General features: G+C 39.6%; 1 protein-coding gene and 1 pseudogene across 1 annotated transcript; one reads left to right on the top strand and one right to left on the bottom strand.

Moving 5' to 3' along the window:
• The first annotated feature begins 5,401 nt into the window (after nucleotides 1-5,401).
• LOC113350525 (probable magnesium transporter NIPA9) lies at nucleotides 5,402-9,411 on the top strand. Its single transcript, XM_026594671.1, has 9 exons — nucleotides 5,402-5,680; nucleotides 6,449-6,547; nucleotides 6,653-6,782; nucleotides 7,076-7,164; nucleotides 7,773-7,829; nucleotides 7,938-7,996; nucleotides 8,131-8,251; nucleotides 8,644-8,792; nucleotides 8,927-9,411. Exons 1-9 carry the CDS (start codon nucleotides 5,570-5,572, stop codon nucleotides 9,147-9,149), a joined length of 1,038 nt encoding a protein of 345 aa, XP_026450456.1. The 5' UTR covers nucleotides 5,402-5,569; the 3' UTR covers nucleotides 9,150-9,411.
• A 792-nt stretch (nucleotides 9,412-10,203) lies between these two features.
• LOC113354547 lies at nucleotides 10,204-11,482 on the bottom strand (annotated as a pseudogene).
• Nucleotides 11,483-22,742: the final 11,260 nt, after the last annotated feature.

Below are 22,742 nucleotides of genomic sequence, written 5' to 3' on the forward strand. Positions count from 1 at the left end.
TCTGTTAGCTTGCATATTACTTAATAGGAACCGTTTCATCATGAAAGTCATTTCCTGGAATGTTCAGGGGCTTAAAAAGCACAATACTAAAGACCATATAAGAGATCTCATTAGAAATCAAAATCGTAATATTGTATTCTTCTATGAAACCAAATTTATTGAAAATTAAATGAAACCACTCTTACCTCATACCAATTTCCTAATACTCCCTCCGTTTCTAAATAATAGGGTGGTTTCTATAAATAGATGTTTCAAAAAAATAGGCTGGTTTCCTAATTGGGAAAGTCAAATGTTACTTTAGTTTTCTGGGACCACTTTTCTGTTAACTTCTTTTGATGACAAGTGTCATATCGATCATTTCACTTTACTTTTTTTGCTGACAAGTGTCATGGAGACCATTTCACTTCACTTCTTTTATTGAAAAGTGTCATGAGGACCACTTTCAATGATTAGTTCTCTTAATTTCCTTAATTTTCTCTAAAATCAAAACCAGACTATTAATTATCTAGGAACAGAAGGAGTATAAAATGTCTCTCTTATGTGGGTTTATCGAGAAATATTGCTTTAATGTGGAAAGGCGGTGTTTCTTGTGAAGTCCTAAGCAGTGAAGATAATATAATTCATTTGCTCATCCAAGATGATCCAAGCCAACCATAATGACTTTTATCATGTATGTATGGTTATGGTAATAGTACCAAAAAGAAAAATCAGTGGAGTTTCATCAAAGAAATATGAAATAATATCACTATAACCTTGTGTATCACAGGTGATCTGAATATTCATAATTTAAATGCTTCTAGTTCTTCTTCAAGTAATAGCTCGGTCGTTTAATTCTTCATTATGTGGGTTTAGAAGTTTCATAAGGCATGAGCTAACTTGGACAAGTAATAATTTATGAACTGATAATTAAAAGGAAAACAATAATTGATGTGGCTCATGGAAATGCTGCATACAACACTAATTTTCTTGTTTCTAAATTACTTCATCTTGACCAAGTTGGCAGTGATCATTGTCCCATTACATTGGTGTTTGATTACAACCAACCAAAACATTGAAAACTATATAAATTTTTTCTCACTTGTTTACATGACAAAAGTTGTGCGGTTGAGATAGCTAAATATTTGGGGAAATAAGTGCAAGGTTATGCGGCGTTTAACTCACCAAAGGACTCCAATTCACTATGATAGCTCTATCAAATTAGAATAAATCTCATTCTGGGGATATTAATCAAAATGTTGATAATCTTGAGCAGCAACTATGTGCCACACGTCCAAGCTCAACTTTAATCTCAAGAAAATACTTCTAAATCATTTGAAATCAATGAAAAACTGCAGAAATGACATCAAACACAACATGAGTCCAACAAAAAGAAATCACGAGACAATATACTCAAAGATATGCGAACAATAACATCAAGAATTTCCGTACTCTTACCAAAAGGAAAGAGCTAGAAATAATATCGATTCACTTAAAGATGAAGATGATGCCTGGTTTCATTTTATAGATGAAGTAACTAATCTTCTAACATATAATTTCAGGGATATAAGTACTTCTTTTAATCCATATACTGAGGAGAGGTTCTATAAACACTTGCCAATAATAATAACTGATGAAGATAACATGATACTTCTTTCCACTCCAACTGATGATGAAATATTTCAAACTCGCAAAAGTATGGAAAATTGGTCAGCTCCATGTCCTGAAGGTTTTCAAGCATGTTTCTACAAATCTTAATGGAACACAATATGTGATGATGTATGTGAGATGGTCAATAACTTCTTCTCATCTAAACATATCATGCATCCACTCAACAAAACCTTTATATTCTTAACACCGAAAACAAGAAAACCAACTACTCCTTCGGTGTTTAGGCCAATTTGTTTTATATAAATAACACCTCTTATAAAATTATCTCAAAGATATTGGTTAACAAAATGAAACTTATAATGGAGAAGACTGTATCACCTTATCAAGTTGTTTATGTCTTTGGAAGGATGATAAACGACAACACCATAATAGGTCATGAGCTTATTCACTCCATGAAAAGGAAAGAAGGTGAAAGTGGATGGTTGACTTTAAAAACAGATATGTCAAAATATTTTGACAGGTTGAAATGGAGTTCAATTCTAAAGGTACTGAAGAGTTTTGGATTTTGTGAATATCAGATCCAATTAGTTCAACAACCCATAAGCACAATTACTCTTTCTATGCTTCTTAATGACTCTCCTTGTACTGAGTTTCAACCTTCTAGGGGAAAAAAAGACAAGGAGATCCCTTGTCTCCTTATCTTTTTCATATTAGCAATGTAATGGTTATCCAAAACCCTTAAAGATGTTGATGCTACATGTGCTCCTCCTATAAATCATCTTTTTTTTGTCCAATTTTTTGCTCATGCTAATTTAACCAGTGTGAATAATCTCTTACATGTTATGCGTGATTTTTGTTCACAATATGCTTAAGTAATTAATTTTGACAAATCTTTTACTCAGCAATATGGATTCTGAATAATATGTGCTACTCTTAGTCACATTCTTGGAGTGAAAAATATGAAGAAAAAAAAAGAGAAGTGTCTTGGTTCTCCTTTACTTATTGGTAGATGTAAAATGAATTCATTTGAGGAAGTATCCATTGCATTTGAAAGGAGACTTGCTAACTAGTAAGGATATAAAATCTGTTAAGCGGTTCTCAAGTCAGTTCCAATATATCAAATGATCACTTTCAAGATGCCCCAAAAAGTTAATCAACAAGATGGATTTGATGCAAAGAAAATTCTGGTGGGCTCATAAATACAACATATTTGCTAATCCCATTGCATGGAAGACTTTTTTATCCATTTCGTTCCAGTTCAAACCAACTGCAATAGTTCCTCGTACTCGGAAAGTAATAACGAAAATGCCTAACCCAATAGCAGATTCCGCAACAGGCGTTTGGGACGGGAAAAAAGGGTTGGCGGATAAATAAATCAAACATTTCATTGGGCCTACTATACCCATTTGGCTCTATAAGTGAGACTGAATTTGATAATGGAATCAACTGACCGGCATGCGTTTTTTCTCGATTTTTGGTCATTGTGTATACATAAGGAATTTGTTGGTTTAGATTTTAGATATCTTAAGATGCTGAATCATGATTTACTCACCAATATTTCATAGAGAATTTGTCATCAATATGATCTTCTCTGTGTTAAAATTCAAAGGCAAAATATTTCATAAAAGAGGATTTCATTCACGTCAATACAGAGAAAAGCAATACTTCTTGGATCTGGAGGGTGATCGTAGAAGGTCTTTCAACAGAATGTATGCATAAGTGAATAGTGGAGTCAAGACCAAAATTTGGTATGATAGTTGATTATGAACTTAGATAGCAAGCTTGTTCCTTCTTATCCCTCTTGTCCGAACTTTATTTTTGTCAGTGGGTTTATCATTCCCAACACTTCCCTTGGAATGTTATCTTCTTAACATTCTATTTTCTCATAATATGATTAAGAAAATTATAAGGATTTAAATTAATCTTCATGAGGATGATATCATCACATGGTGATCCACCAAGGATGGATTATTCACTGTAAAAAGTGCATACAATAAGACAACAAGTTGCACTCAATATTGTTCCTAAAAAAAGATGGAAATCTGTTTGGAAGATGAAGTTACCTCACAAAATCAAACTTTTCATATACAAGTGTACTCTTAAAGGGATTGTCCCGAAAAGACAGAAGTTATCTCAATTCAACGATACCATGGAAACACAACGCATCATTTGTAGATATTTATAATAATATATTTTTATATCCTAATCAAGTACAGTCATGCTAGAATAGTATGGAGATGTTTAAACATCAATATCGATCAAGTTTCTTATAATTGTGCAAGTTTTAAGTTGTGGATTGTATCTTGGTTCTCAAGGTCTCAGCTCACTAAAGTTGTGGAACAAAACACTCCGAATTTTACCTTGATGGTTTGTCGCTGGGTCATCTGGAAAGAGAGATGCAAATGCATCTTCTAGGATAAAACTTTAAACCCTATATCTATTGTCTATAAAACTAGGTTTCATCTCTACAATTTTAGTTTGTTTGATCAAAGTTCAACTAATAAAAACATTTTTTTTTCAGTTGTACATGATATCTCTGATATAGTTAAAGTTACGGTAGACACCTCTTTTGCTTACCTTACTAATTTTGTTGGCATTGTCATGGTGTTTTTCTCTGTTGCAACTATCTATGATGGAGTCAAAGGATCTTATGTAAATGGAGTGATTGATCCTGATTTACTATTTCATGACCTTTTCAAGCCCCGAAACCAAATTGGGTTGAGCTAAGGCTAACCCCTATGGGCTAGATTGAACTGCTAGATTGGTCAAAAAGTGTTGCAAATCATGAAAAAAGTGTGGGAAAATTTTTTACACTGCTAGTTGATAGTTCTCTCTCCTAGCAACTGCCCGCAGTTCAACTATCAGCGAGATTGAAATGCTGAACCGTTTAACGCTCAAAAAGTGGTCTAAACGCTGAACATTCAGCGCTGGGAGAAAATTTTATATCTAACGACTGAGATTTAAAGCGCTGAACCGTTCAGCACTGAGCGCCGAACGGTTCGGCGTTATATGGTGGTCCCGCTGCTAATATAGCTGCTAGATTAGCCATCCCATAGGACTTAGGAGGTTTCCCATGCTGACGTGGATGGCCAATCTAGCAGCTAGATATCTAGCCCATAGGACTAAGCCTAATACTAAGAGCAACTGCAGTGGTGCGAGTATAACCAAAGATTAAAGACCAAAAAAAACGACCAAATCTGAATTTAGTCTGGTGTGTGACGCTACGGGTAGAAGACTAAATTTGGTCGAGAGTGCACTATACGTTCGCCTGGTGTGGGGCGTAAACTACACGTACGGCCGATGAGATTCCAAAAATAAATAAAATAATAAACAACAAAAAAAGTGGGGCGGAGGTTAAAAACCCGCATATATAAAGTGAATTGAAAAAAAAGAGTTGGGCGGAGGTATAAACCCCGCCCCACCCAAAAACAAAAAAAAAATAAAAAAAAAAAAACAAATGGGGCGGAGATATAAAACACGCCTGGTGTGGGGCGGGGACTTTATGCATGCCTGGTGTGGGGCATTAACTATACACTCGCCTGGTGGTGGGGCGTTAACTATACGTTCGCTCGACTATATTTGGTTTTGGTCTTGATTTTGGACCAAATATAGTCTGAGATTTGGTCTTTAGTCCGGATTTTAATCGATAGTCTGTCCGCTGTGTCTCGTTTTTTGACCAAATATTTGGTTATACTGGCCCACTGTGGTTGCTCTAACTATACTACACAACTCCGTTCCGGTTTTTCAGGACCAAGTGTATATACACTAAACCATATTAATCCTATTCTGGTCAGGATCAAGTGGAGATCTCTTATGATTATTACTTTAAGAAACAAAGAATCAAAAACACCAACATTTCCCGAGGAATTAGAATTCCGGGAATTCCCAGAAAATCCCCCATTTATTCACCCTAAGATCTCAAAAACCAGAGGAGAAGAAGAAGAAGAGGAAGAGGAAGAAAAATTCCCAGAGAGACAGAAAGATGTGGGAACCAATCTGTTTGACATTAGCAGCAACAGCAGGGAATAATATTGGGAAAGTTTTGCAGAAGAAAGGAACTGTTATTCTTCCTCCTCTTTCATTGAAGCTCAAGGTGTGGTTTCTAGACATGGGTTTGTGATTTCTAATAATGGGTTCTCGTTGAATTTCTGTTTTATCACTTCTTAAATCAGTTTCTGAATCTGGGTCAATTTTGTTTTTCTTATTTTAGATTTGTATGTATCCATTAAGCATGAAGATTGTTGATACTATAGGAAACATGGAAAGTTGATCTGATATTTGAATACGAAATAGAAAACCTAGATGCTGGATTGAAGAACAATCCCATTTGCTTTTATGTTATTTATTGATTATAGGGTCTCTTTTGTTAGGTATGAGTTTGAGGTGTAGTGTAGTATTAAGTGATCATTACTGAATTATGTAATATAGAAGCTTACAGAATAAATGACTATGAAGGGTACTAGTAGAATGTGAATTGATGTTTTATGATTTGCATGCTATCTATATCGTTAATTGAAGTTATTGTATTTTGTTTTCTAAGCGGACAATGTATGCTATGAAGCACCCATACTTCCATGTCCTATAGCACATATAGGTCCATGAATCAATTTGTTAACTAGTTTGGTCTTATTGATGTCTTTGTAAATTATCCACAGGTAATTGGTCCCGTTTGTGACTCTTTCTTTGTTCATGGGATTGATGTTGTCATGGAGAAGCTTAATTTTGATTCATACTGATAGACCTTTATGCGCGGTCATTCTTGTTAGTGATTCATGATCAGTGGTGTTATATTTTAATCTGGAAACTGATCAGTCTAATTATTTTATACAATCTTAAAGTGGTTTCTGTTTAATGTGTTTAGGTTGTGAAGGCATATGCGTTCAATAAAGCTTGGATTATAGGTTTTCTTATGGATATTTTTGGGGCTCTGTTGATGTTAAGGGCTTTGTCCCTAGCTCCGGTAAGTTCAATTCAGATAAAGTTATTTCAGTTGGTTTCTGAGCCATTATGTTCAGTTGGATGAGTAAAATATATCTTGATTATCCCTTTTGTGCACTTAATACAGGTTTCTGTTATTCAACCAGTTTCCGGTTGTGGACTTGCTATACTTTGTATCTTTTCCCATTTTTATCTAAAGGAGGTCATGAATGCTATTGATTGGGTGGGGATTGTTCTAGCGGGTGTTGGAACTATAGGTAATGTAAGTCATAACTATGTTAGCTTTTCCCATATTAAGTTTGCGTTGAGAGGCCACACGTAATGGTGATATGATTCGTTCTGTAAACTTGGATAAGTTGTGCCAAGATAATGAGATGTGGTCAGCCGCTCAGCTGGTATGCTGACATGGTGGCTGAATTAAGACGAGGAGAGAGAATTAAATGACGATACACTTCCTAGAAGTTAGATTAGATATCTAGGAGTGAATCATTGAGTTTATTATCTATTTGGTTTATGCATTTTCATGAGGGCATATTTTTGTATCTTTCAGGTGTAGGTGTTGGAGGAGAGGAGCAAAAGGCTTCAAGCATAGATATCTTCCATCTGCCTTGGCTGGTTGTCATTATTGCTATCTTGTTTGTAGGTATCATATCTTGTGCGCCATCTATTTTAATGGTTTATTTGTGGACTAGGTGTTAAAGAATCAGATATCTATAGATGTCTAGATATACTTCCCATATTGTTCTGTAAACTCTGTAAGTGCTACTCTAGGTTTATACTTTATAATAAGTGGACCAAGTGTGAATCACTATGATAACGGCTTTCTTTTTTGAGATACGATATGGTCAGTTTTATGGAAAAGGACATTTTGAAGTTTGAAATATTTCACGTGACATGTTATAATAGGAAAATCGACAACATGATAATAGATCTAACTATTGTGTCAAACTTTCAAGTATCGGGACAATATGTAAGATGTTGGATAGTTTGTGGATGGAAGTTGCAGAATCTAGATCTTTGTATATTCATATATTTTAACCAGGATTTGGTCCTGATCTACTGTTAAAGTGTTGTGAATATGTATAAAAAACTGTTTACTTTCTCTGTTCAGTAATTTTCTTTGCACAATTGTTAGTTACATTTGATGGAATATGTATAAAAAGCTGTTTAATTGCGTACATTAGTTTGTTAAAGTTGGATTTGATGGGTATACTATGTATTCTTAACAACCCCTCCTATGGAAACAGGTGCTCCTTAATACATGGCTTCGCATCTGCAAACGCCAGCGTAGAGAACAAGAGTTGGTGCGTTCTCTTTTATGCTTATGCAACAATTTGTTATTGACATCGGTTTGTAATTAAAGTATTCACGCTTTCATATTCTCCTCTTGGATGTTCTGCTTTGCCATGCAGATGCAATCTGATGTCGTGGAAGAAATTATATTTGGCTTGGAATCTGGCATATTATTTGGGTGGGTACTGTGACCCTTTCTTTTGAAATCTTATAGACCTCAATTATGCTTTTCTTTTATATGGAATGCTAGAACCCCGTAAATGAAGTTAAAGTTAACCTGAAAAGTACTAACAAATCCAAATTTGACTGCAGAATGGCTTCTGTGATATCCAAGATGGGATTTGTATTTTTAGAGCAAGGCTTCTCCCAGATGTTGGTTCCTGTGTGCTTATTAATCAGTATCTGCTGTAGTGGCACCGGATTCGTTTACCAGGTATGTAAATGCCCAACATCCTTCTATCGCTTCAGCTTTACTTGAATAAACTGCAGTATCAATCATGTTTAGCAAACCCTTTTTAAGCTGTTAATCCTTATCAAGAATATGCTGCCAACATATAATTGTAGGTAGTATAAGAAAGTTGTCTTGACCATGATAATTTTAATGGGCATGTGGTTCAGCTTTGGGTGCTTCAATAAAAAATAATCAATTAGCTACCGGATCACCTCTTTTTCAATTGCATAATGAACCCAGCGTACGTATAAAACGATAAACTGAGATACAGGGTAGCCTAAGCTCCAGTTACATGATTATATATTTTCTTGTGTTCCCTGATGCTATTAATAGTTTGGTTCTTTTGAGAATGAAACTGACTTATCTGCTGACAGACGCGGGGTTTAAAACATGGGAGAGCTATTGTGGTGTCAACATGTGCTGCTGTCGCATCCATTGTGACCGGTGTACTTGCTGGTATGTTTGCTTTAGGTGAACAATTGCCTTCAGCTCCAGCTGCTCGCCTTCTCCTTTTGCTTGGATGGTTAGTTTGGATTCTTGTAGCTACCAAATTCTAGTTTTCTAGTTAGTAGTTTTCTTGGCCGAACACTGGTTCTTTATAGAGAATTGATAGATTACTGAAACAAAAAATTGATTTCTTATTTACTTCTACCACAGGGTATTCATCATCTTTGGTGTGATTTTACTGGTGAGTTCAAGAAGATTGATTCAGCACCTTCCACGCCCACTTCGGCGTCTTGTCCGCAGTAGCACAGAGAGGAGTAACAACCTCCGGCGATCAAGTTCACTGCGAACGAGAGAGTCAAATCCAAGTGCTGTCATCCAGGCTACCACACTACATCATCTGTTAACAACTACCACTGCAAAGGAGAAAGCCTGAAAAAGAAGTGAATGAATTGCAACAAAGGTATAGTAAATCTCAAAGTATTTTGGTTATGACTTAGGGTTGCCAATAGTGGAGCGTGAACAAGTAGATATCTAATTCGATGTACCCTTTGAAAAGAAACAGATCAAAAACGAAGGCTGATTGATTTTGTTGAGCGTGTACAGCATTATCACACCTAATACATGATTTATTTGTGATCATGAAAAATCTCTTTGTTTTTGATTTTCTTCAGCGCTTATTTGGCATTACATGTTTAGATTCACTGTAAGAAACCAGAGAAATTTGGGCGTACACAATATGATATGAATCTGCTGTTTTTACTTCTATCCATCTATGTTTGGTAGATTGGTTATTACATTTAGGACTAGCACTCAAAAAGTTGTAGGGGTTCAGTCCAACAATTTCAGTCTGACCCTGTGAATCTGACCAAGAAGCGTCTCCAAAAACGGATTCGGAAATATAGGTGAGATGTTGAGAGTAGGAGCGGTGACAAAAATGATGATCAACTCTTGGCACAATATGATCAAGAAGAGTCGATCACCATTGTTATCACCAACCTTCTAAGTAACACATCACTGTATCTTTCCCATTCTCAGAAACACAACCAGAAAATCCCCAAGAATAGAGAAATAGTGATTGAACTGCACAATGGGCTGCACCCCCAAAAAAGTTTTGAACCTAGTCCTTGACTACATGAAACCCAGAATTTGCTAACCTAATTTACGTCAACCTTGGCAATATACCCAAAACACTCGCAGAACATAGACAAAATAAATTCAAGGATTCTTACTTCTGCATTCTACAATTACGAAACCGGAAATTGGATCAGTTGTCCAAATATTTCTAAAACATGGTTCTAATGGACGAGTAAAAATTGGTATGGATGAAATGGACACCAAAAAAAATAGCAAGAATGAAATTGGATTCATCCTGGATTAAACTTAAAAAATAACGAGGATGAAACTGGATGCATCATGATGTAAATTAAAAATAAGAAAAAATATTTTTAAATGGATAAGATGAAAGTGAAACTGTTTACATTCTCGTCCATTTGAACAGTATCAAATTTTACATGTCTTTTTCACCAAGGAATTATTGTTTTTGGTCTATTTAACCAATTTTGTGTTACCAAAATGACCTCGGACAGTAACAATTACTCTCTCTTAATTGGTTTGAAAGTTGAAACAGTAAGTCAGCAACACCTACGCATTGTGTAAGTTTCAAGTGAGAACTCATGACTAGTACCAACTTCTGACAACTTTTGCATATTCAGGCGCCTGAAAAAAATCAAGAACCCTGGCTGACATCTTCTGGCAATTCTACTTGAACGGTTACATTGCTGATCTTGTACTCTTGTTTGACATGTTGGATCACTTTTTTTAACACTATAAATGGATTGGCATCAGGTTTTACCTGAATATGGCAAGACAATATTACTTCCCCTGAAGTTATAGACCAGATATGGAGTTGATGAACAGCATCAACTCCATTAACTGTTTCACATAAATCACGTGCAAGCTTGGCTGAATCAATATGACTCGGAACACTCTGCATCAAAACTCCAAACATTTTCCTTATCAGTGTAATAGTTGTTCTGAGGACCAAGACCGAAAAGATGAACGTGAAAATTATGTCAACAAAACCTCCACTTAGGTTTGAGCCGAATTACTATTCCCCCGATTAGAACTCCGATACTCTGGATTAAATCTCCCATCATGTGTATATAAGCTGATTGTATGCTGACATTAGTGGTATGAGATTCATGATCATGAACATGACCAAACAGAAGAGCCAAAAAAATATTCAAACAAACCTCTAAACTACCGATCAGGACCATTATCCATCCATGAACATCATGACCCTCAGTTCCATGGATAATTCGGTCGATGGCCTTGTAGCATAAAATCACGGTTACGTTCCATGTAATCAAGACTGATACAAGAGCACCTAAGATCTCTATCCTGAAGAAACCATAAGTATATCGTGGAGTGGCTTTCCAGCCTGAAGCCCATAAAGAAAACAAAGAGATGGCGAAAGATAGTATGTCAGATAACATATGAGCAGCATCAGTTTGAATCGCAAGACTATTTGATATAATTCCTCCCACAATCTGACCGGACATAAAAACCATACATATTGCAATAGCAATCAGAAGCTTGTTCTTCGATGCCACACGGTGTTTAGCATCTTCAAAATTTGTTGCTTCATCATCATAACAACACCCACTTGGTGCTTGGGGTATCTCGATAATCTCTCCCATGTTGCTTCTCTGCATTTCCATCTTCCTGTGAGGGGGGCTTCTTGCGATGCTGATGAGGTTAATCACAAGTTCGAGAGAGTGACAAACAAAGCAAGGGAGATATCCAGCCAACTGGAACAAATAAGAGAGGGGAAAAAATGGACAAAGCTATGGAATTGCGTAAAGAAACATTTCATTTCCATGCGAGATTCATGTATAGAACAAATAACGTGACATTTTTTAATGCGGCTAAAAACTGATCTCGTACGCTATACTAAACTACCAACTTGGAAAATGACACTCTATGCATATTTATAAGAAACGAACGATGAGATAACTTGGCGATGACTCTCTCATCAACTACAATTGCATGCATGACAAAATAGGTCACATCAGTTTGTTTCATACATGAATTTTTCCAATGGACGATTATGCAATTTTCTTGTTCACTTCACATCTTTCTGCGACATACACACACTTTTGGTTGGATAATTAGGGGGTAAAACAGAATTTATATGAGCCATCTAGACACTTCATAACCCTACGTCCCTACCTTCGATGGATACAAGGAGGGTTTTGAGAACCATTGTTTTTCCTTCATAAGTGTTTCAGTTTACAAAGAGTCTTAGCAACACACGTTTTGAGCAAAAGACAAAGGATTACCAAAGAGAGAAAGAAAAGACGTACGTACATTTTGATTCACATAAAATACGTACGATTGCAAGTCTTGCAAGAAAACCAAAACATCATCATCAAATCAAGCTTTATATACATGAATGTTTCCTCTCGTCGCATTCTTCTTATCACAATATAATCACCATGAGTAACAAGCATAATCGAAGTCTTTTGTTCTTCGTAACATCTTTTTATTTCTATTTCAGTATATATATTCAAGGTTACGATGTTCAGCGTTCAATGGCAGTTTTGCATACAAGCTACAACTTTAAAAACAGATTCACGGTGGACTGTCGATGAAAACGGACGTAGGGTAAAGTTAGCGTGCATAAATTGGGTAAGCAAAGCTGTACAAAATAAATAAATAAATAAATAGGGTAAGCAAAACCATAACCTTATATTGTCCATGCGAGAGAACCTATGGTTGCTGAAGGGTTTGTTGGTAAGCAATCTTTGGATTCGATTTCAAAAAAGATCAGAACCATGGGGTTCAATCGCGTTCGGTTAACTTGGACTTTGTTCTTAGTTACTAATGATTCTTTGGCGTCGGTCACTGTTCGAGAATCTTTTCAAAGCCTAGGACTTCATGAATCTCACTGTTATAAAACAAGGTGGCATTTGACTTTGAGATCAAAAAGTCATAGAACGGTCAGGATTGATCCGAAAGGTCCATCCAGTGGTCTATGTCATCCGGATGGAGTTTTTGGTTTGGATGAGTAACAAATTTCAGTAAATGTTAAGTTGTGGGTTTTGGGGAAAGAAATTACTAGAGACTGATGCTCGGGGTCGACTAGGGTAGGGCCGTTCAGATATTCCTCTTCTAAATCTGTATACACATAATCCATCTCTCGGCACGTGTCAAAATATCTACACGTGGAAGACATGCAAATCACTATATCAAGGGGCACTGAAGTTACGAACCCCCGAGAAGTAGGGAAGAATACCCTAAAGTTTGCTTTATCCGATCTCGAGGAGAACCCGAAATCGACGGTGGGGATTAAACAGACTGACACGAGGGTGATAGGGCCTGCAGACAGCTGACTGTCGCATGCAGACGACCCAACCACCCACATTAAATGCCCTAACGATAGGATACGTGTCAAGTTATCTGAGGAAGAAAAGGCATCGATCCAGCGGTATCAACAACAGTCGCTGAGGGCATCGGTTCGGAACGAAGATACCAGCGGGATTGACACAGAGAACAAGAAGATAAGGTTTCAACGGTCTCTGACAAGGGACCCCGCATATTTCCCTATAAATACCCTTCTCCACTAAGAGAGAAGGGGTGACCGATTTGTAATAGAAAAGAGAGAACTAGGAGAGAGAGAGGAAGAGTAAGTATGTTTTCAATTTCCTCAGTCTTCGTATTTCACTTAAAGCCAATCGGCTACATTTGTAACTCTTCAACACATAGTGAAACTCAACACCCCGTGGATGTAGGCCTTAGTTCTGAACCACGTACATCTCTGTGTTATTTACATTTCAGTACCATATTTATGTTTTGTTACTTCAATCTAGCTTTTCTTGCTTAGTGATCCTATAGGATGAATGATCTAACTCTATTCCGACTAGACAATGATGAGTCTGAAGACTCTGAGTCGATGAGTCATCGTATCTATGCTATTAATAACCATCATATTGTGTGTATCGCCCCTTATTTATGATTGCGAACATTGTTTGTGGACACTTGGATGCAGTCGTGATTTATGTGTTCACAAGCGCTAGAAACAGGGACTCTGTCCCGGTAAAAGATTTATCTTTCCTGTGATTTTTGAGCCCTTGGTACTATTCCTCGTGAAATAGTATCTTGGACAGTTTATTCTAATTTCGTTATGGCCGCCTTCAAAAGCCATAGCAATTCTAAAAAAGGTTTTACGATGATTTTTCTACAAACTCCATTTTGGACCTGTAAAGAACAACAGATCTGCCTCCTTGGATCTGTTTTCTCTATTTTAAAATAACGGATTTGCCATCTTTGTCCTTTTAAAATGCCGAATATTTCAACTTTGAGTGTTGAAACCGCAGATTCGGTACCTTTGCTGTTTAAAACAAGCAGATATGCCAACCATTATTGATTAAAACGCAGATCTGTCATCTTTGGGTGTTAAAACCACGTTAAAACTGCAGATCTGTCATCTTTGGGTGTTAAAACCACATTTAGAACTCCCTCCTGCGTTATTCTTAGACTTCACGACGAGTCAAAGGAATCAAGAAGATCCAATACCTCTGAAGAGGGGAGTAATAGATGGAATATGTTTTTCATACCTTCGGTGTCGTGATCGTCCGCACTTAAGTTTAAGTTTGCTAACAAAACCGTTGTGGTCCCCTTTCTCTCGACTACTCGTCGTATTTTGCAGAGATCTGACATGGAAAAAGTCAAAGAGGTAGGAAAAGGAAAGGCCCCATCGAAAGAAACACTGAGGACCACACCAGTTGTGACCCGTAGTAAGCAGAAAGGTGAGAAGGCGAAGACAACAACCCAGAAGGTGGACACAGTAGATATCACCTCACCAATGAACGCCAGCACGATAGCGGCAACAGCGGTCAAAGACATAGCGGCACAAGCCGATAAGACCAATATAGCAATTGGATCACGCGTTCATGAGCAACGTGAAGGGTTTGCAGAATCAACAATGCACCTGGCATCCTTCGGAATTCCGCAGACAAATGATCAGAATCAGACCACTCCGGCCAATCAGCTATTTCTAACGATGAATCAACCCATCGTAACGCAAGGAGAGCTACCAATAAGGATAACCGATCCCCCTTCCCCCCACATCCATACAATCGACGAAGATCGAGCCATGGCTGTTGGAGGGCAAGGACAGGTCGAGACCCCAAACCAAGGATCGAATCCCTCCTCCCAATTGATGGCAGAACTCGAAGAACTAACGAAGAATCAGAGGAAATACGCAGAGGCAGTGGCATTGTTGGCTAGAGAAAACCAGGATCTCAAAGACAAGATGGCTCAGAGTTTAGGGGTGGAAAACCAACATGACAAAGCTAATTCAAAGGCACCTGAGCCAAATCGCGACCAGAGAATGGTCGTAACAAACAAAGACAATCCCGAGCCCTTGGACCGAAGACACTTCAGGAGAAACCGATCCTCAGACCGGTATTATGTCCCCGAAGATTCAGATTACTTTGATAGTAATGACCGAAGAGCAGGACAATCCGTAACAATAGATCACCACCACCGTGCGATGGAGGACCTTCGCGCTGAGATGATGACAGAGATCAAACAGCTGAAGGCCAAGCAAGGAGGTGGAAGATTAGAAGAAGTTATGAGATAATCTAATACTACTCCGCTAGTACCAAGCTTAGCCAAAGCTGAAATCCCCAAGAAATGTCTGATTCCAGCATTTGAATGCTAAGATGGATCCAGTGATCCCGCAGCCCACCTTCGGTATTATAACCGTATGTTGGCCCGGTGGGATCAGGACGATGCGATCCTTTGCAGATATTTCCCTTCAATCTTGAAGGGATCGTCTCTATCTTGGTTTGATAACCTACCTCCCAACTCCATCAATTCGTACGAGAAACTCGCTGAAAAGTTCTTAAGAACTTACATGTACAACAAGGCTGTCCACGCTGGGATGGAAAATTTATTCTCATTGGCCACCAGATACAAGGAGACGACCAGGGAATACACGGATAGATGGCATAAAATATGCCAGGCTATAGGTAATGTAGACCCAGCGGTCAGCATTAACTGCTAAAAATGGGGACTAGATAGGATGAGCCCGTTGTTTGTCGAAATTCATGGGAGTGTGCCCACGACTGAAGGATATCTTCGGGTAATCATCGATAAACACGCTAGGTTGGAAGAAATCCAGCGAGAGAATCCAAGGGAACATGCTCAAAGATCTCATCGAACTAACTCCGCAGAATAGGCCAGCGGATCGAAGAGAAGTTTAATCGAACGCCCAAACGAAGATAGGAGAGGAAGAAGAGAAGGCCCTCGGAATGATGATCGAAAGTTCGAAGATCAGGTTTACACAAAGCTAAATACAAGTTATGCTCGAATCTTAAAAGAAATTAAGGGTCGAGAAAACTTGGATTATCCATGGTCAAAAGGGAAACAACCCCCAAGATCTGAAAAATCTAAGGAATGCTGCGATTACCATTGTTTCAATGGGCACCAAACCGAGAAGTGCAAGAACTTGAAGATAATGATCCAAAAGCTTATCGACAACGGAGAACTTAAGCAATATATAAGGAAGGAAGAAGTAGATGATAGGCCAAAACGAAGAAAGCAAGTTCAATTGCTTGAAGGAAATCAAAATCTGAACACCATTTCGTGTTCGGAAGCCACGTGACCGTCTCTAACAGCGCAGATTGGAAAAAGGCTGAGAAAACAGTTCGAAGACTACTGCGAACTGTACAAAATCGATGGGGTAAATAGACGATCATGAGCAATGGATGGATGCACCAATAACTTTCGAGGCAGACGATGTGGAAGAAGACATGGAGGATCACAATGATCCTTTGGTCCTCACACTGCCCGTAGAAGGTGCAACATCAAGAAAATTCTTATTGACGGAGGAAGTTCAGTCAATGTCTTGTTCTATGATACGTTCAAACGGATGGAGTTAAGCGATGAACATCTGATATCTTTGTACAACACCATTTATGGATTCAATGGGGCTCCCACGAAACCGTTGGGGGACATTGTTTTGCAAATAAATGCGGGACCAATGAAGAGAGACACCCGTTTCAGCGTAATAGACGCTCCTTCCCCCTACAATGCTATCATCGGAAGAAGATGGGTGCACAAGCTCAAAGGGATAGCATCGACTAATCATCAATGCCTTAGATTCCCATCACCCGAAGGGGTAATGGAGATCAAGGGTGACCAGGTTACTGCTCGGGAATTCCAAGCTATGCAAAACCAGCTTAATAACGAGCTAGATGAGCAATTAGAAGCCGGAACAAAGAAGTTGCGAAGGAAAAAGCAATTGATCTTTACCTCGAAGGAATCTCAGGAAAAATCCTGACGAAGGGGGGCGACGTTCAATGCGCTGAGGCAAGTACCTCAGCGGCCAAGGCGGTTGAGGAGCCTACCAAATAGCAATTAAAGAATGCCCCTCTCCTAGGGGAATCAAAGCCTACGTTTACGTCTTTGGAACCCGCTAAGGAAATCAACATATGGACAGAGGAAGATCCTAAGATGATCAAGATAGGTACTTTAATGGACAAGGAAAGAGAACTATCCCTAACCAAACTACTCATAGAATATGCGGATGTCTTCGCGTGGAAATTAGGATATATGCCAGGAATAGATCCAAAGATAATTCAACATGAGCTCCGTATAAAACCTGGCACATATCCTTTCAGGCAGAAGGTGGGAAAAATAGCCACGGAGTATCATCAACCCATTGAGAAAGAGCTTTGTAAGTTTCTAGAAGCAGGATTCATCAAGGAAGTGAAATACCCCACATGGATTTCGAACATGGTCATCGTGCTGAAGAAAAACGGAGGGGTGAGAATTTGCATCGACTTCACCAACCTCAACAAGGCCTGCCCTAAGTACAGTTATCCGTTCCCTAGCATCGACCAACTGGTCGAAGCTGTGGAAGGATACGAAGAACTGTCCTTCATGGACGGTTAATCAGGATACAACCAGGTTTTCTTGGAAGAAGAAGATCAACAACACACAATATTGTACACCCCTCACAGCCTCTATTGTTACACAAAGAAGCCCTTCGAACTGAGAAATGCAGGGGCAACATATATCAGAGGATGGTTGACGTTATCTTCAAACCATGGATAGGGAATACGCTGGAGGTCTACGTAGATGATATGCTAGTCAAAAGTAAGCTACGCAAGGACCATCACCAGGAATTGAGAGACATCTTCGAGGCCATGAGGAAACACAACATGAAGGTAAACCCGGAGAAGTGTACATTCGGTGTTACTTCAGGGAAATTCCTTGGGTACCTAGTAACAAAAAGGGACATCGAAGTCGATCCGGCCAAAATCCAAGCCATAGTGGAAATGCCATCCCTTAAGAACTTGAAAGAAGTCCAAAAACTCAATGGATCCCTAGCATCGCCAGGGAGGTTCATCTCAAGATCGCCAGATAAATGCAAACCTTTTTTCAACATCCTCAAGAAGGGATGCAAATTCGAGTGGACCCCTGAATGTGAAGAAGCTTTCCAAAAAATTAAGGAGTACCTGGCGACGATCCCCATTCTCCAGAAGCCGGATCCGGAAGAAGTATTGGCTCTTTATATAGCTGCGACCGAAGATGCGGTCAGTGCAGTGCTAGTTAAAACTAATACGAAGATTGAGCAGCCAATTTACTATGTCAGCAAGACCCTTAACCCGGCGGAACGAAATTACACGAAAATCGAGCAGCTCATTTGGCATTAGTATGGGCAACCCAAAAGTTGAGAACCTATTTCTTGACCCATTATGTTCGTGTCCCCTGCAAAGCTCCATTAAAAGCTATTCTCAAGAGCACTGGGAAAGTTGGAAGGATAGCAAAATGGAACACACATCTTGATCAATTCAACATAATCCATGAGATCCAACATTCTCAGAAATCTCAATTCTTGGCAGATTTCCTAGCGGACTTACCTCTGGGCAATGACGAGGAAGTCCAAGGCATGCCAGAAACCGAAGATGGAAAAGACCCAGTCGATATTCTGGAACCTACAAACCGAAGGCAATGGGAACTCTTCGTCGACGGATTCAGAAATCGGGAAGGCGCTGGCATAGGCATCGTAATCACCACCCCCGCCGGAGAAAGGATCGTCCATGCGCTGAGACTAGAGTTCAAGGGGCATACCAATAACATCGTTGAATACGAGGATGTGGTACATGCTCTTCGTTTAATAATAGAAATGGGCTTAACCTAAGTACGCTTGACAAGTGACTCACAGCTGGTCATACGACAAATCGGGCTAGAATACAATGTCTACGATGAAACCCTTTCAGAATATATGGCGCTAGTCCAGACACTGGCATCCCAGATACCGAACATCAAATTTCGGCACCTATGCAGAAAAGAACTCAGACATGCCGATGCCTTGGCATACATATCATCTATGTTAAAAGATGAGAGCGTGAAAGCAATCAAAGTATCCAGGGTATACGAACCTTCCATCATCCCTCAGTAATCCCTCGCTACACATCGCAAGGACGACATTGTGGAGGACATTGTTGGATGATGTAGGGGAGGATATTGCCGACGATTTCATGGAAGATGACATCGTAACAAAAGTAAACGAGGATGAGGAATTTACCAATGAAAAATATTGGAGATCTGAGATTCATCTCTACCTTAAAGAAGGTACTCTACCTGCAGATCTGAAACAAGCCAGGAAGATACAAGCCAAGGCAGGAGATATGACCTCCGCGACGGGGCCTTATATATAAAATCTTTCCTCGGGCCATTACTACGATGTGTGTCAAGACAATAAGGGCACCTTATTCTAAAATAGATCCATTACGGAGATGCAGGGAATCATAGCGGAATGAGATCGTTATCGGACAAGGCGAAAATGCAGGGGTATTACTGGCCGCACATGATAAGATATGCAGCTAGGATGTCAAGAAGATGTGAAGAATTTCAATGGTTTGCAAAAAGGATACATGCTCCCGCAACAAAGTTGAATTTTGTAGACAGTCCATGGTCTTTCTCCAAATGGGGAATAGACATCGTTGGACCCTTGATCGAAGGGTCAGGGAAAAGATGATTCTTAATCGTAGCCATGGACTACTTCAGCAAGTGGGTGGAGGCCAAGGCTCTGTATAGAATCCGTGACTCAGACGTATTCACTTTCATCTTCCAAAATATCATTTACAGGTTTGGTATACCAGCGGAAATTGTCTCCGACAATGGCAATCAATTACAAGAAAAAAACATAGACATGCTTTTCGATACCTTCAAAATCAGGAAGAATAAATCAACATCAATCTATCCCCAGAGCAACGGGCAGGCCGAATCCACAAACAAGACTATCTCCCTCATCCTCAAGAAACAATTCGACGAACACAAGAAACGCTGGTGCGAACAACTACACAACGTCTTATGGGCCTACCGAATCAGGCGTCGGTCCGCCACCGGTGAATCTCCATTCCTCCTTACTTATGGGGCCGAAGCGGTCATACCAACATAAATCCTTATGCCAACCACGAAGACCGAGGCATGGTAAAAGAACCTCACCACGGATATGATGTTAGAAAGGATAGATGACTTAGAGGAAAGAAGGGAAGCATCGTTACAAAGGATGGAAAACTACCAGCAAAAGTTAGCAAGGGAATACAATAAGAAGGTTAAGCTTAGAAATTTTGTAGAAGGGCAGTATGTGCTGAGAACTATACCCCAATACCAGCGAGAGAAGAAGTGGGGTAAACTAGCACCAACGTGGGGAGGACCATTTGTTATACATGACATCGCAGGAAACGGGTCATACTACCTGCGTAACCTCAAAGGAGAAGTCCTCAGACACCCTTGGAATGCTAAAATCTCAAGCCATACTATCCATAATGTAGTGCAGCTCTGCACCTGCGTGAAGAGTACCGGAAGAAGAAAGCAGCGTATCCGCTCGGCATGTTTCTATCTCCGGACGAGGAGTAGCATCCCTCGATCTATCAGTCAAAACAATCCAACTTTTTTAAAAATCTATCCATTGGGGAAAGTATTCACTTACAATCTCTCAGGACCCCCCTATAAGTGTTTATAAGTGTAAGACCATGGGGGAGGCATCCAGCAGAAAGAGATACCGAACCAATTTTAAGGAAACGGTTCAGCGGAATGGGTATTTGTAAATATTTCAATAAACCACCACATATCCGGGGACGCTGCCTCGACCCCCACCGTATGGGAATCCTCTGGCCAAGGATTAGCCAGCGGGGGATTGGTCCCAAGATGATCACGAAGGTGCACACCTTTGGCATCCCAATCAAACACTTTTATCAGTTAAATTTAACTAAGCATCTAAAATAATAACTGACCTAATGTTGCAGGTAGGAGGGAAATTGTAAATATACCAAAAAACGGTGATCTATTTCATAAAAGTTGATTACAAGATCGAGGAAAACACAAGAAACAATATTATATCCAAAAAATGGCCCGAAGCCAAGTAATCAACAAAGATCAACTTCATATAACAAAAGAGAAAGAAATCTATTTTCCCTTAGATGACTCAGCGTGGTCAGTGGGATTCTTCTTCTGAGACGAAGGAACACTCCCACCCGAAGAAGGACCAAAGGAGAAAGTCAAATGTTCGGGCATGGAGTGACGGGAATAGTTCTTGACCATATTATGATCCCTTAGGAGGCCTTGCTCGACCCGTGTCAAAACCTTGTTGACCTCCTCAGCCAAATGACAGCGAGCCTTGTGACCAATAACAGTAGCCCGAAGCTCAGATTGGGACAATGAAGAAGTCAAACGAGCCACTTCCTTAGCTGCCTCCGTCGCCGCTTCGTCACGAGATCCAGCTAAACCTTTGTAATACGATGTCTGGCTCTTCTGCTGCACTAGGGAATATTGAGCCATTTCAATCTTTGCATTTGCAGCGAGAAGCTGTCCCTCGAGCTCTATACAAGGAAAGAACGCAGCGTATAAGGAATTAGAGATACAAATTTACACACCAAAAAATAAACATATAACTCCGACTCTAGCCGAAGCTGCCTCTAAATCATAAACAACAGCGTCGCGGCCTTCAGCAAGAAAATCGAACTCATCGGATATTTTCTTATAATCCAACTGAAGATTTGAGAGAGTATATTGGCTCTCATCTAACTTTACCTGCTTCATAGAATCCTGGTGACGAAGGTGGTTAACTTCATCATTCATTTTTTCTATCCCTTTAGTAAGCCTATACATATTCATCTCGAGATTCCTCTCGGACTCGACCATACGGGCAATGTCCGTACGAGAAGCAGTCAAAGCATTGCTAAGAGCATGAGCTTCGGCCCTAGCATCGTCTCTCTCTCGAACGAGCTACTGTATATAATTAGTAACCTCAGGACCATGTGAAGAGCGAACTTGATGTAACTCCCTTTCTAACTCCTCTACCATGGCCGCCAAGCTATAAGCATGTTCAGTTGCCTCACGAAGATTCCCACGAAAGGTAATAAGACTATTTTGCATATCAATAAATTGGGTCTCATGGCCCGCAACCCAGCTAACAGCTTGTTATGCTCGTCGGCCCGAGCATTCCACTTGGTGGCTTCACGCTTGATTTTCTCCACTAACCCCTTGATATGAGAGGCTTTTCGGACCCTCTCCTTTCGAAGCCACATCAACTCTCGATTGTCACCCGCTGGAGATAGGGTGGGACTCAGATAGAACACCAAGAAGACGAAGAGAAGGTAGCAAAGAAAAACAAACCTTTAACTAACAAAGAGCCCTTGCGAGCTTCCTCCAACTCGCTGCGAACAAGGGCCAAGTCCATTCGAAGCTTCTTTTCCTTAGCGCCAAGTTACTCTTTCCCTTTCAATATGTCCTTCAAATCCTGAATCTCTTTAACCTTAGCAGATATGAGAGACTCAGCGGTGCTCAACTCCTCTTCCGGATGACGAAGCTTGGCCTCAAGCTTAAGGGCCTTGGACCTGAAAAACTGGTACAGAGTGTAGTTGCAATGCTCACTCCTCATCATCTAATTAAGCAAAGAATGAGAAGAAAGTAGAAGTCAGATCTTATGCTCACGAAACATAAT

The sequence above is a fragment of the Papaver somniferum genome, chromosome 2, assembly GCF_003573695.1.
Source record: "Papaver somniferum cultivar HN1 chromosome 2, ASM357369v1, whole genome shotgun sequence".
Classification (NCBI taxonomy): domain Eukaryota; kingdom Viridiplantae; phylum Streptophyta; class Magnoliopsida; order Ranunculales; family Papaveraceae; genus Papaver; species Papaver somniferum.

Excerpts from the sequence above, each read along its gene's own strand:
- LOC113350525 (XM_026594671.1), top strand. The coding sequence starts at position 5,570 with ATGTGGGAACCAATCTGTTTGACATTAGCAGCAACAGCAGGGAATAAT. Across the intron at positions 7,997-8,130 it reads GAATCTGGCATATTATTTGG|AATGGCTTCTGTGATATCCA; the intron begins GTGGGTACTGTG and ends ATTTGACTGCAG. Across the intron at positions 8,252-8,643 it reads GCACCGGATTCGTTTACCAG|ACGCGGGGTTTAAAACATGG; the intron begins GTATGTAAATGC and ends ATCTGCTGACAG.